General features: G+C 45.6%; 2 protein-coding genes across 2 annotated transcripts; one reads left to right on the top strand and one right to left on the bottom strand.

Moving 5' to 3' along the window:
- Nucleotides 1-1,729: 1,729 nt before the first annotated feature.
- Nucleotides 1,730-4,174, top strand: H6S33_004914 (uncharacterized protein; the record flags this gene model as incomplete). The annotated part of the gene is made up of 1 exon (XM_044836285.1): nt 1,730-4,174. One exon carries the CDS (start codon nt 1,730-1,732, stop codon nt 4,172-4,174), a length of 2,445 nt encoding a protein of 814 aa, XP_044690887.1.
- A 7,099-nt stretch (nt 4,175-11,273) lies between these two features.
- On the bottom strand, nt 11,274-11,636 carry H6S33_004915 (uncharacterized protein; the record flags this gene model as incomplete). Its single annotated transcript, XM_044836286.1, has 1 exon — nt 11,274-11,636. A coding segment is annotated over one exon (363 nt), but the record flags the coding sequence as incomplete, so codon positions are not given.
- Between the last annotated feature and the right edge of the window lie 1,180 nt (nt 11,637-12,816).

The following is a 12,816-nucleotide window of genomic DNA, read 5'->3' on the forward strand; positions in this document are numbered from 1 at the left end:
AGAAGAAAGAAGTCCGCAAAGCCAAAAGCGGACCCTCTCTTCAAGCCAGAATATACCAAAATCAACAGAGAAATCATTGTTGAAACCACTGCTCCATCTGACGTCAATCCCTCCGAGATCAGGACCCTAGTCAATGCAAGAATTCAGGACGAATCCTGCCACTTCATTTCAGCAAGGAGAACACCCAAGGATAATTTTATCCTAGAAACAAAGTTTGTCACCCCAGCAACAAAGGCAATGGAATACGCCAAAGAAATTGAGGAGGCTCTCCTCACCCTACAAGTACCAGTTGCCATCATCCGGGCAAACTCCAAATGGTCAAAGTTCCTTATTGACGGAATCCCCACAACGGTCGGAGAAGGCGTCGAGGCAGGACAACTGGTAGCATCCGAAATTGGAAGCAACTATGGAGAGAACTTCCAACTTGCCCAGGTTCCGCGCTGGATCTCCAGAGCAGAGACTCGAATGGAGAAAACCCACTCATCAATGGTCATCGCGCTCCCAGGACAAGTTACAATGGAAACACTAGGAGTTAAGTTCCTATCCCTCTTTAACCGAAGCTGCCACATCGAGGCCTTCCTCCCAACCTTCCCAGACACCCAGTGCGCGAAGTGCCTCGAATACGGTCACCGCCAGGAGAAATGCAAAAACAATGGGAGATGCGGTCATTGTGCCGGAGATCACCTCACCAGCTTCCACCCATGCAATCAATGCCAGGGAGGATATAGATGCACCCACACCCCAATCAGATGTCTGAACTGTAAAGGAATCCATAAGGCCTCCGATCCAGCATACCCCGAAAGAGTCAAACGCCGATTCCTCAACAAAGGAAAGGAAAACGCTCCACCCGCTCAAGACCCACCGGCCGCACCCGTCCAAGAGTTGCTTCCGATAGTTCAAGTACCAGCCACCGCCCCAGTCGGAGCCACACCCGTTCCTGAAGACGACCAACACATGACAAATAATGCTTAGGCCTCGAACCACCGCGCTCGCACACCAACTCAATTGTGCACGGAGCGAACTCATTACCAAGGCGGCGGTAGAAGAAGCGGAAACAGACTCTAGTATTTATTTCTTATTATTACAAGAACCATGGACCTCAGCAGGGGGATACCCACCAGAATCAAATCTCTTTTATATTTTTACGGCCAGCAACACCAATACAAAATGTGCAACATACGTCCGCAAACATGCCAACCTCAAACCGAAACACCACTACACACACGATAATTTCATAGTATCGATTACGGTAGAAATCCAGAACAAGAAAACCCAAATCCTAAATATATACTCCCCAGGCCGAAGTGGCCCCTTCGCTCAAATAGCAAGTACAATCCAAACCCTTGATAATTGTCTAGTAATGGGAGACTTCAACTGCCACCATCAAATGTGGTACGGAGTAAATTCACATGAATACAGAAACAACATTCGAGCAGACCGCGTCAATGGTGCACGGCTAAAACGATGGATAACCCGACAGAAACTGACCCTCCTGAACGAACCAGGCGTCTTTACGCATTTCCCCAGAGACAGAGGGAAAAGGCCCACAACCATCGACCTTGCATTTGTTAAAGGCCCAACACTCGACCACAACCTACGATGGAGCACCGAACCCTATCGAGCGGCCTCAGACCACGGGAGAACCTCCGTCCACTTACACTTGGAGAAACCACCTTTTGTACCAAGACGAATGTGGTGACAAACAGACTGGAAGCTACTGGAGAACCACATGTCAAACATTTCCATCCCTGCAGAGGCATGGGAAACCAAGGAACTTACGGAACAAACTGTCGATTTCTTCCTAGACCTGGTCAGGTCAACAGTCAGCATAGTAACACCGCTCTCGAAGGAGGGGGTAAGAGCCAACTCCTGGTGGTCAGATGAAATGAAACAAATGAAGGCAAGGGTAAACGCAGCAGAAAGGAAGGCGAGAAATACAAGGAAACCCAATCACGTGGAAGAACACCGGAAGGCTTGCAGGGAATGGACAGTCATGATCCGGAAAGCAAAAGCGGACCAGCGGGAAACGACGATGAACGAGGCGAAAGGTAGTGAAGTCTGGAGAATCCTAAACGCAGGAAGGAGAAGAGACACAATCATACCAACTATACAAGGTGAAGAAACGTTTGCGGGGAAGTGTCAAGCTTTAAGAGCCCAACTTTTCCCCTCGAAATGGACATCCCCCGACCATCCCCCCCTAAACATTAGACCCCCTTCTTTTGACCTTAGCAACACCTTCGACATAGTCACCCCCGAAGAACTTAATAAAGCAATCGACTCCTGTCCAGTGCACTCGGCGACCGGCCCGGATGGCATCCCTTATACCTTTATTAAAGCAATAGTCAGAGCAAATACAACTCTAATCCAAGACATGTTCTCCGCCATGCTCCGGCACGGTGTACACCCAACGGGATGGAAAATAGCTAAGTGTATCCCGATCCTGAAACCCGGTAAAGCAAACTACCATGAAGCGAAAACCTACCGGCCCATTTCCCTTCTACAATGTTTCAGCAAAATTCTGGAGAAGATAGTGGCCCAAAGACTTTGCACCGCTGGAGAAATCCTAGGCACACTCTCAGCGAATCAATTCGGAGGAAGACCAACCATTTCGGCAATCGACGCCCTCCTGAGAACCTTGACACCAATACAACAAAACCTACTACTGAAAAACAGTACCGGAGTCGCTCGGCGAGACAGACCAGCGATCCTAACCAACGACATCCAAGGAGCATTTAACTGCGTCGACCACCTACTCCGCGCGGAAATCATGTACCAACAAAAATTCCCTACCTACTTAACAGAATGGTGCAAGGAATTCAATACCGGCAGAAAACTACAGTTTCAATTTAACCATGAGCTAGAGGAACCACAGCCTTATGATTCTGGAGTGCCGCAAGGTAGCCCCATGTCCCCGGTACTATTCATGATCTATGCTGGAGTAATCCTGGACCCAACAAGTAGCCCGAAAGAGATGGACACCACATATATCGACGACGATGCACTGGTGCAAATATCCAAAACACCAGGCTTCACAATCAAGAGAATGGAGGAACGAATGAGAGAGAGACTAATAAAAGCTGAGCCACTCCAAATCAAGTACGACTCGGATAAATCTGACCTGATCTTCTTCCGGCCCACTACATCATCCACACAACAACCACGACTTTCGGTCAAAATTAACAATACCAACATACACCCCAAGGAGAGGCTGAAATATGTAGGAGTCTGGATAGATCCGACCCTCTCCTTCCGGCCCCATATTGAAGCAGCAATCGCAAAAGGCCTTAAAGCCCTCCACCAGATTCGATACACCGCCCGCCTGCCAGGAATAACGGTTAAAACAATCCATCACATTATAACACAAGGCTTCCTCCCAAGTCTACTCTACGGATCCGAGGCTTGGTGGACTGGCGCAGACCACATTATAAGATCCCTCGAACCACTATACAATGAAGCGGCCCGGGTCATCACCGGCCTACCACGATGGACCAAAAGAACTAAACTCCTCCGAGAAGCAGGCTTACCCCCCTTAGAACATCTCCTGACATATCGCTCAAGAAAGTACGGAACTAGAATACTCTGCACCGACGCAACCCACCCCAACAACGAATCTCTGATCGAGCTCCTCCCATACAGAGAAGCAAATATCAAAAGAACAGGCTTACACCGAATCGCCTCCTTACTACTCCCATACCAGACCCCCGGAAATGCGAGAGATAAGTGGAACCAAAACAAACTACTACGCGACCATCTGTTGGAAGAATGGAATACACAATCAATACCGAACTACCATCATCGGGGGGAATTCCGCCCCCCTCCCAAGATAGCGAAACTCACCCTTACGGAAGCAAAGAAAGTATTTCGGATCCGGTGCCAAACCACCCGAGTCGACAAATACGCAGTATACACAGACCCTGAACCATGCCAGTATGGGATAGAAAACTCAGCGAAACATATACTTATGGAATGCCCAGCATGGGCTCGAATCCGCGCCCCTCTGACAGAGAAGATCCCCGGAGCGATGACCTGGGAAAACTGGATGTTTACAAACCTGAGAACGGACCTCATCCTACAACTTGCGAAACAATCTCAACTCTCGAAATGGTACGAGTCGGCGGAGGCGGAGGCGGACCTGGAAGAGGGGATGGAAGAAAATGATCGGGAACGGGATTAGGAAGGGGAGTTTCCTTTTACTCTTTAAAAATTGTTTTTATTCTTTGATTTGATGGATCCAGCGCTCGAGTCCGCTGAGATATGTTATTTCTCCTTGTCGTCGGGTTTTCTGGTCGAAGTGTTGTTCTGGATTTTCCTTGTTATTGTTCGTGCTCGCTTGTGTTTGTTTTTGTTCTTGTTCTTGTTCTTGTTTGTTTGCGTTTGCGTTTGTTGTTTTTCTTTCTTTCTTTTGTTCGGTTCGGTTTGTGTTTTAGGCGGTTGGGTCGGTGTGCGATAAGTCTTGTACTTCAAAGCAATATAAGTTTCTTCTTCTTCTTCTGTATTTATTCCACGAATACTATTCTTTGTCCGCACTACGTCATAGGGCTCCAACCGGTTTACCATACCAGGTAGAGCTACCCTATAGTCCACAGTTAAAGTATACCTTTACGTCTACGTCAGGACCTAGGTTGTATTCCTTGGCACCACAGTCTATCGCCTATAGTCCCCGTGATAGGAATGATCCCCTGAACGAATCTTCGTTCATCTGAATTTTGACCAAGTTAACTTTCCCCGAGCTATGCAACATAATCCTGAAGGACACCACACCCAGCAGAGCAGTCAGGACTATCGGAGGGGCAATTGAGAATGTCTCCCCGGCAGCTGTTCCTCCCGTTCGGCCAATGGAGGTACAACTTACCGATTCAGAGGAGCTCGAAGATTGGTTGAAGAACAGCAATGCCAGGCCTCGGAGGATATTAGCGGTCCTCCACAGAGCAGGCGCGGGTGTTAACCTGGATGGTGCGGAATCCCCCCATTGAACCCGGCTTTCCCTCAGGTTGAGGAAAATGATTATAGCATGATCGATATTCCTGCAGAGGATTCCGATTACGAGGAGGGAAAGCACCGGATAAATGTGAAAGGACTGAGTGTATATATGCCTAGAACTGATGCCTGTAATCAAAGGCTAATTCAGACTCTTGTTAGGGGTCGCGATAGACAGCAGGATGCTATCGACGATTTAGACCCCAAATACTTTAGGAAGTATCCTTTGGGTGTGGGGGTTGCTGACCCAAACTTCATACAGGGGATAATCTGGACGCCTGCTGGGAAAGCAACTAAGAGAGCTGCTGACGCACTCTCGGCTGCCAGTGCTGGAGGTAGAGGCGGTGGTGGCGGAGGATCAGTTAGGGTTAGTTAGGGTTAGTTAGGGTTCTAGTAGTGGAATGTCGGACAGGATTTTGAGGTTGCCTGGGAACCGTCGCCCCACAATTCCGGGCTCCGTGGCTATGGGTCGAACAGGACGATCCGAGTCCATTCCCATCATCAGGTATGCGCGTACAGGGGGTCGTGGTCGTGATTGTGGGGGCGGAGGTGGTAGTTGGGGGCCGTTGAGTAGGGTAACTCACTGTGAGTCTTGGCGACCCGTCCTGGTTCACTCCCGGCACCGCCATTCACCGGGCGGGTACAACAATCGATGACTGCATGGCACCGAACACACCGTCTCGAACCCATGATCATGACGGCGTACGAAATTCAATGATGACGCGTTTCCCCATCCTCTGCTTCGATGGAATACATAAATTTCGGATTCCGAACTGCGGGTTACCGCATCGGGCGAATCCCACTTCTTGTCTCCGCTGTGTCTTCTTACGTCAATTCGGATTCTGACCTCCAGGTTACCGCCCGGTGTATTTTCTAAAACTAATTCGGATTTCAATCTCAAACAACGCTATGTGCAATACCTGCAACCCAATATGTGAGTGACGATCCATGACCGACATTCCTATTGTGTATTGTTGCAGTCTGGTTTTCCATCTCCCCTTGTTAGGGTTGGTCAAAAGTACTAAGCAAATGGATTACTTCTCGTAACACTGGATTATATTTTTCCAACTCACAAACTGAATTCTTTTGAAACATGTTAGTTTTATCTGAGAGCCGCTAACCCGGAAACCCAAAGAAAATTTGCAAATATACTCATAAACTAAACTCTAATACATAACATTAACAACTTATCCCATGGACCGTAATGTGACGATTTTGCACTAAATTTCGTGCAAAAATTATGTCATGACAACACTGTGGTCAACTAAAAGCTATCTACCCCTCTTCACCCCTAGTCTGTAATAATCATAATGACATTTAGATTACAAGCAATGACATCACTTTTTTATTCGAATTTTTTAGAATTTTTTTGACTATAAAAACCTTGGGTATAGTTGTATGATTCCTGGAATTTTATCAGACAGCGATACACAGATACCACTAGAGTGATTTTAGTAATACTCAGCCAATTCCTATCCAATTCCCACGATTAAGGGCTTATTTTGATCCCTACTACCACCTCCTTCTATCTGTGCCCTCAAACCTACTCTCTAAGCTTTACCAATTCAAATCTCAATTCTTCCAAGCCCCTCATATATACCTACTACATCTGACAAACATACATATATCTTGGTATCAATGGGTGACAGAGTATTGCGGCCTAGGCCAAAACCACTATCATATGTGGTAGATTCAGATCAGGAAGCCTCAGGCCCATCAGAAGTCCATAAGGCTGTCAATAAACCCCAAAAGTGAACAATCCGCTCGATCACGAAATATCACTCGGCGCTGAGGCTGGAGGAGAATCCTTCTCCACTGCAGGACAGACTACCTGCAGTCCCAGAATTCACTCCAATGAAAGAATACTATCCTGTTCACGCTGCCTACAATCGATTACCCCCTGCTCTCAATGGGTTGGCAGTTACCCCCATTTTAATATTCAAATTGTTCTTCCCAGATGCGCTATTTGATACTCTGGCTACCAACACCAATTCATATGCGAGATCCAAGAGGGAGGACTCACCAGCTCCTGGAAGGACTTGGGTAGACATATCTGCCAAAGAGCTACGGGTATGGATTGGTATCTGTATATATATGGGAATATTTAAGTCACCTGCTTTGGAGGATTATTGGAAGCATGACGGGCTTCATCCACTCCACCCTATCACCAAATACATGAGCCTGACTAGGTTTGAGCAAGTCAAGCGCTATCTACATGTATCCCCAGTCAATATTCCAACCCATACAACAGATGGCCACCGCCTCTGGCATGGAAAAATTGATATTTTGCTTGATCAACTGCGCAAATCTTCTCAGGCCTATCGGGTACCCAGTACAAATATCAGCATTGATGAGGCTATGATCAGATGTACTGGTCGCTCATTGGATACCTATAAGATGCCCAGCAAGCCAATAGAACGTGGCTTTAAGTTTCATTGTCTCGCAGATCATGGGTATATATGGGATTTCCATCCCACCTCTAATCAGGCTGGGCCTGATCCCGTACCTACCATTGAGGGATTGACACCAACTGGAGAAGTGGTATACTTTCTTGCAAGCAAGCTACCAAAAAGGAAAACATAGCATATATACTTTGACAATTATTATACGAGTCTCCCATTGTTGGAGATGTTGAGGGATCGGTTGGATGTGGGTGCATGTGGTACAGCTAGGCCCAGTTCAAAGGATTTCCCCCAAATTCTTGCAATACCGAAGAAAGATGTAGGGAAGGTTCCTTACAACTTTAGGGCAGGAATGGTAATTAGAGGGGTAGGGGTTTTACTATGGTTTGATAATGCCCCGGTAACAATGATGACTACAATACATCATCTGAAGGGGGAGCAAGCGGCTGTGATGAAAATGAGGAAACGACCCGGAGGGAAAAGTACTAATAATAAACAAGCACTAGCAGAATTTGGAGACAACCAAGAGAAAGAGCTAGAGATCCCCGCACCTTTCAATGACTACAACCACCATATGGGTGGGGTAGATATTGCTGATCAATATAGGACGTACTATGATACCCAGTTGACAACATTCCGGACATGGTTCCCAATTTTCTTTTGGATTCTAGACACAATGCTGATCAACGGATTCCATATACTGTCAACCATTGCATCTATTGAGCACAAGCAGTTCCGCCTACAAGTAGCTTGGGATCTCATTCTGGAGGGGTCACGAGTGGGGGGGGTTGAAGGAGGAAATATTGGGAAGCGCAAGTCAACAACCACAACTCTTGCTGAAACAAGCTCCAAAAAACTCAAGTATGTGACAAATTCAACCATGCTACCTCCTTCTAGAGGCGATGGAGAGCATCTACCCGAGCCCTTTCAAGGTCATGATGAGTGTTGGTTGTGTAGATATAAATTGAAGGAGGCAGCGAAGACTGGGACTAGCCCGGGAGGGAGGGGACATAAAAGTCAATGGCATTGCCCAACATGTGAAGTACCACTCTGTATGGTAGCTAGCCGCAATTGTTTCACTGAATTTCATAAAATGTAATTATTCTATTCCTCGAATATTATTTATCAAGGGCTGGGGGGGTAATAGCGGGTTCGATTTTTTGCACTAAATTTGGTGCAAAACTCGCTCCGGTCCATGGGATAATCCTAACAAAATCAATAAAACCTTTTTGCAAACACGATCCTGTATGTATGTAGACCACATAATATATAAAAATCTTATCACACATCTGTTTGTATATTAAGTTATTGTCACTCTGGTCCCTGAATTGTGAACTCTTATCCCGCCCAAACCCCTTGCTTAAGAAAAGAAAACAACCTTCGTGACAGTAGCAAAATACTTATAACCTGGCATACCCAACTCCCTTATACTCCTCTACCCCACCGAGCACTTCAGGCAGGAAAAGAAGACTTTCACAAGTTTCCCCTGCCCCCAACCGATCCGGGATATCCGTCATGTCCCAGCAAGGCTTCCTGAACTTCTGATTTGTGAGAACCCTACCCACAGGAATTTTTGCCCCCCCATCTTTCGCCGAAGCCCAACAGGCTCAATCAACTCAATCTGGTATCATCGAACAAATCCAACTGAACAATGAACCATTCTTCATCTTTGCAGAACACGCCCCATACAATGAACAATACACACACAGATATGACTACATCTTACTCAAGGATTGTCCTCCAGGAATCAAACGCCAGAATAGACCTCAACTATATGTATTAGGTAGTTATTAACGCCCTCACCAACGCTATTGAACCAATCAAACAAAACACCAACCAGATCAACCGCGATAACACTGCCAATGAGACAGTAAAGGTTATCTACGAGGTCAGCTGTTTGGAGGGAAGTGCCCTTGATCAGGTCAGACCACTTGTGAATGCCAATCCTGTTGACTTCTTTTCCTCTGTCACATTCTTTGTCGACCAAATGGAAGCATCGTTTAGAGACCTAAACACCCGAAGTACCACCTACTACTCGCAGTTCATCAGAAACGTGTCTCACTTGCATTACAACAAAGGAGTGAAGATTGACGAATTAGCGGAAAGATTGTCGGACAGACCCAATATGGTGGAAGCATATGCGACCATGTCAATGACGATCGACAACCACATGTGACTGATGTACTATGATGAGGCATAAATGTGACTTCCTTTCGAATTGTTTAAATAAAGAGAGTGAGTTTTGATGATACTCGTTCAGAAAGAAGAAAATGCAGTTTGTATGTTTGAACGTTCTCAAATCTAGAAAATTATAACTTTAAGGAGTATTCTCCCTATTAAAGATCCGTTAATGATGAGAGGCCAACCTGGGGTAACACCGAGTGGCTTATAGAAATACAGAATGTTTGCTCAAGTTCTTTTTCCCACTGACAGTCTGCCTGTTGATAGTCGGGGGTACAGCAACTATTTTCTATCAGGGGAGAGGAGAGTAACTACGAAACCTTGAATGAACTTCTGTCTGAGTTGAATCACGCAATTTCCCAAAAGCTGTGGTCGGAATATTAAGAACTATTGAAAACAGCCGACCAGATAATAATTGTTTATTCTAACTTCCTGAAAACCGATTTGGGTGTTTGTAAACCGAAGTTTTGCTTTAGTAGCTTGAGTCGCACTCCCACTTCCCAAAGATGCTCCGGAGCAAAACAGGAGCATTCCGGCAGTTTGATACTCCAGAGTTTACTGTTGGGGATTAAAACGTGTTTTTGGAATTAGATTTCCCATTAGGTCCGGGACACTACCAGAATCATGTCTATCGTGCTAAAGCATAGTCTTTGAGCGTCGGTTGCAGAGATATGAAACCTTAAAGATTCGACTGTCTAGGTAGGGAACTCCCGTCCTGGGTTCTCTGTGCTATCAGCCATCTTTGTACTTCTGTTCCAGGCTTGCTCAGCCCCCTATTTTTGACTTGTGAGACTTCTTACTCATTGAGATCACTGTCCTCTATACCAATAAAGGTAGGAGCCCAACTGCCCTTGTCTTCACACATCGATGAAGAACAAGCTGCTGTTACTTAGGGTCGGTGGCTCAACTGATGGAATAGGTTCTTTTGCAACAGCCTCATAGTGGCCCTGTTACATTACTCCCCTCTTTGGTAGACTCGTTTTGAGTCCACTGTAGTGTTACTGGAATATTAGTATTTGGCATAGAAGAAAAACTGTAGCTCTATTGGTGATTACTTACAAACTACATGTCTGTTTCTATCTCCATCAGAGAAGGAAAACTCTAAAATGAAATTCCTTTTAAAAATAAAGAAAATGATATATTCTCCACTCTTGTCGTAGAACATTTCGTTCTACTAGTGGAGGTTTTGATGTTAGCGAGAATCTCTTTTATTCCCTTGTATTTTTTAAGCCGGTTTCCTCATACTTCTGTTTTGTATTATTTCTTGCATTGTTTACAGGGAAAAGTGATATCTGAACTCTGTCAGACCGATGAAAAACCTGGTATAGGAGAGTTGATTTTTGTTCCTGGATTTATTCTGGGATACAGAGCTACTCACGCCGTGTTTTGAGCATCCCTAGAGTTTCACCGTATTTTCCGATGTTTTTGCGGGTATTTTTGATGAAATTCTTTCAGGGCCTCATCGGCTCTTCCTTGCAGAATTTCATATGGTTCCCAGGAGTCTTCCGAACGATAGCCCTCCCAAACAATGCGATACTCTACAAATATCTTCTAATGCCCAGCCTGTTGCCATTGGCTATTAGCTATTTCTTGAAGAACGTGACTGTATTCTCCTTCGACCTCATGTGGAGTAGGAGGGACGTCAGTACGTTGAGGGTATTTCAGTCTCCGATAGGACTCCAGCAGAAATATTTGGAAGTTATCATGAATGTTTCATTGAGAGGGAAGCTTCAGCCTGTAGAACACAAAAACAAGTTTCTCATCAACTTCAAAGAGACATAGTTTCTTGTAGTCAAGCTTCCTTGAGGGTCGATTGGCAACCATATTGCGTCGGTCCATCATCACCTTATCCCCATCTTCAGGTTCTGGAGCTTTCATATGCTTCTGCTCATACCATTTCTTCGGCCGGGCCTGTGCCTTAAAAATATCAGTCCTCATCGTTTTCCAAAGAGCTTTCCACTTGGAGTCTAGTATGGCGCTGGAAACATTGGCATTGTCCAGCTTCCTTCTGTGCGAATACCAATTGGAATCAGGCTCGAACCCATAGTCCACGTAGAAATGGGATACTTTACTGGTCTATTGGGTTGCCGTTTTGTAGGCGTACTCTGCAAGCGGGAGTAACCCTGCCCAATCATCCTATTGGTAGGACCAAAAGCTTCTGAAATATTGCTCTAGCGTTTGATTGACCCTCTCAGTTCACCTGTCAGCTTGAGGACAATATGCCGTAGACAGACAAAGGTTGACTCTGAGAAACTTGATCAATGAATGCCAGAACTTGCTTTCGAATCTGAAGTCCCGATTAGAAATGATTACTTCGGATAGTCCATGTAGTCGCCATATTTCTTGAAGGAATATATGCGCAAGTTCCTTGATTGTTGCCTCGGTCTTGAGCGGTATGAAGTAGGTGATTTTCGTAAAGCGTTCAACAATAACCCCAATACGGGTATAGGCTTCAGATTCTGGCAAACTAAGAAAAAGTCCATCGAGATGGAGCTGCAAGGAGTATTGGGGACCTCTAAATATGGTAGGATCCTGTGCTTTTCATGACTGGAGCTTTTATTGCTTTGACATGTATCGCAACTCCATACGTATTCTCCCATACCATTGTCCATCTTTGGGCAAAAGAACAGTGCCCGAAGATGCTCTGCAGTTTTGAATTGACCCATGTGGCTTGTGGGCTTCGAATCATGTAGGGCGCTCATCATTTTTGGTTTGAGCTCTCGGTGATTTGGGATGTAGCATCTTTTCTTCTAAAAGACATTACCGTGTCTCAAAGTTAGGTTTCGGTCTACTGTCTTACCGAAGGTGTGATCCACAGCCTCCTCCGAGGAGAATTACTTAGGGTCTAAAGCTGAATGAGGCCGGATTTTGTCCAGAAGCACCGGTGTGAGTTTGCAGACCTGAGGTGACTTTGGGCGTTAAGATTTGATCGTAACGGTTGGTGGTTGTTAGGGTTAGTTAGGGTTAGTTAGGGTTAGGGTTAGTTAGGGTTAGTTAGGGTTAGTTAGGGTTAGTTAGGGTTAGTTAGGGTTAGTTAGGGCTAGTTAGGGTTAGGGTTAGTTAGGGTTAGGGTTAGTTAGGGTTAGGGTTAGTTAGGGTTAGTTAGGGTTAGTTAGGGTTAGTTAGGGTTAGTTAGGGTTAGTTAGGGTTAGTTAGGGTTAGTTAGGGTTAGTTAGGGTAGTTAGGGTTAGGGTTAGGGTTAGGTTAGGGTTAGTTAGGGTTAGTTAGGGTTAGTTAGGGTTAGTTAGGGTTAGTT

Source organism: Morchella sextelata, assembly GCF_020137385.1.
Source record: "Morchella sextelata strain SCLS chromosome Unknown scls_18, whole genome shotgun sequence".
Lineage (NCBI taxonomy): Eukaryota > Fungi > Ascomycota > Pezizomycetes > Pezizales > Morchellaceae > Morchella > Morchella sextelata.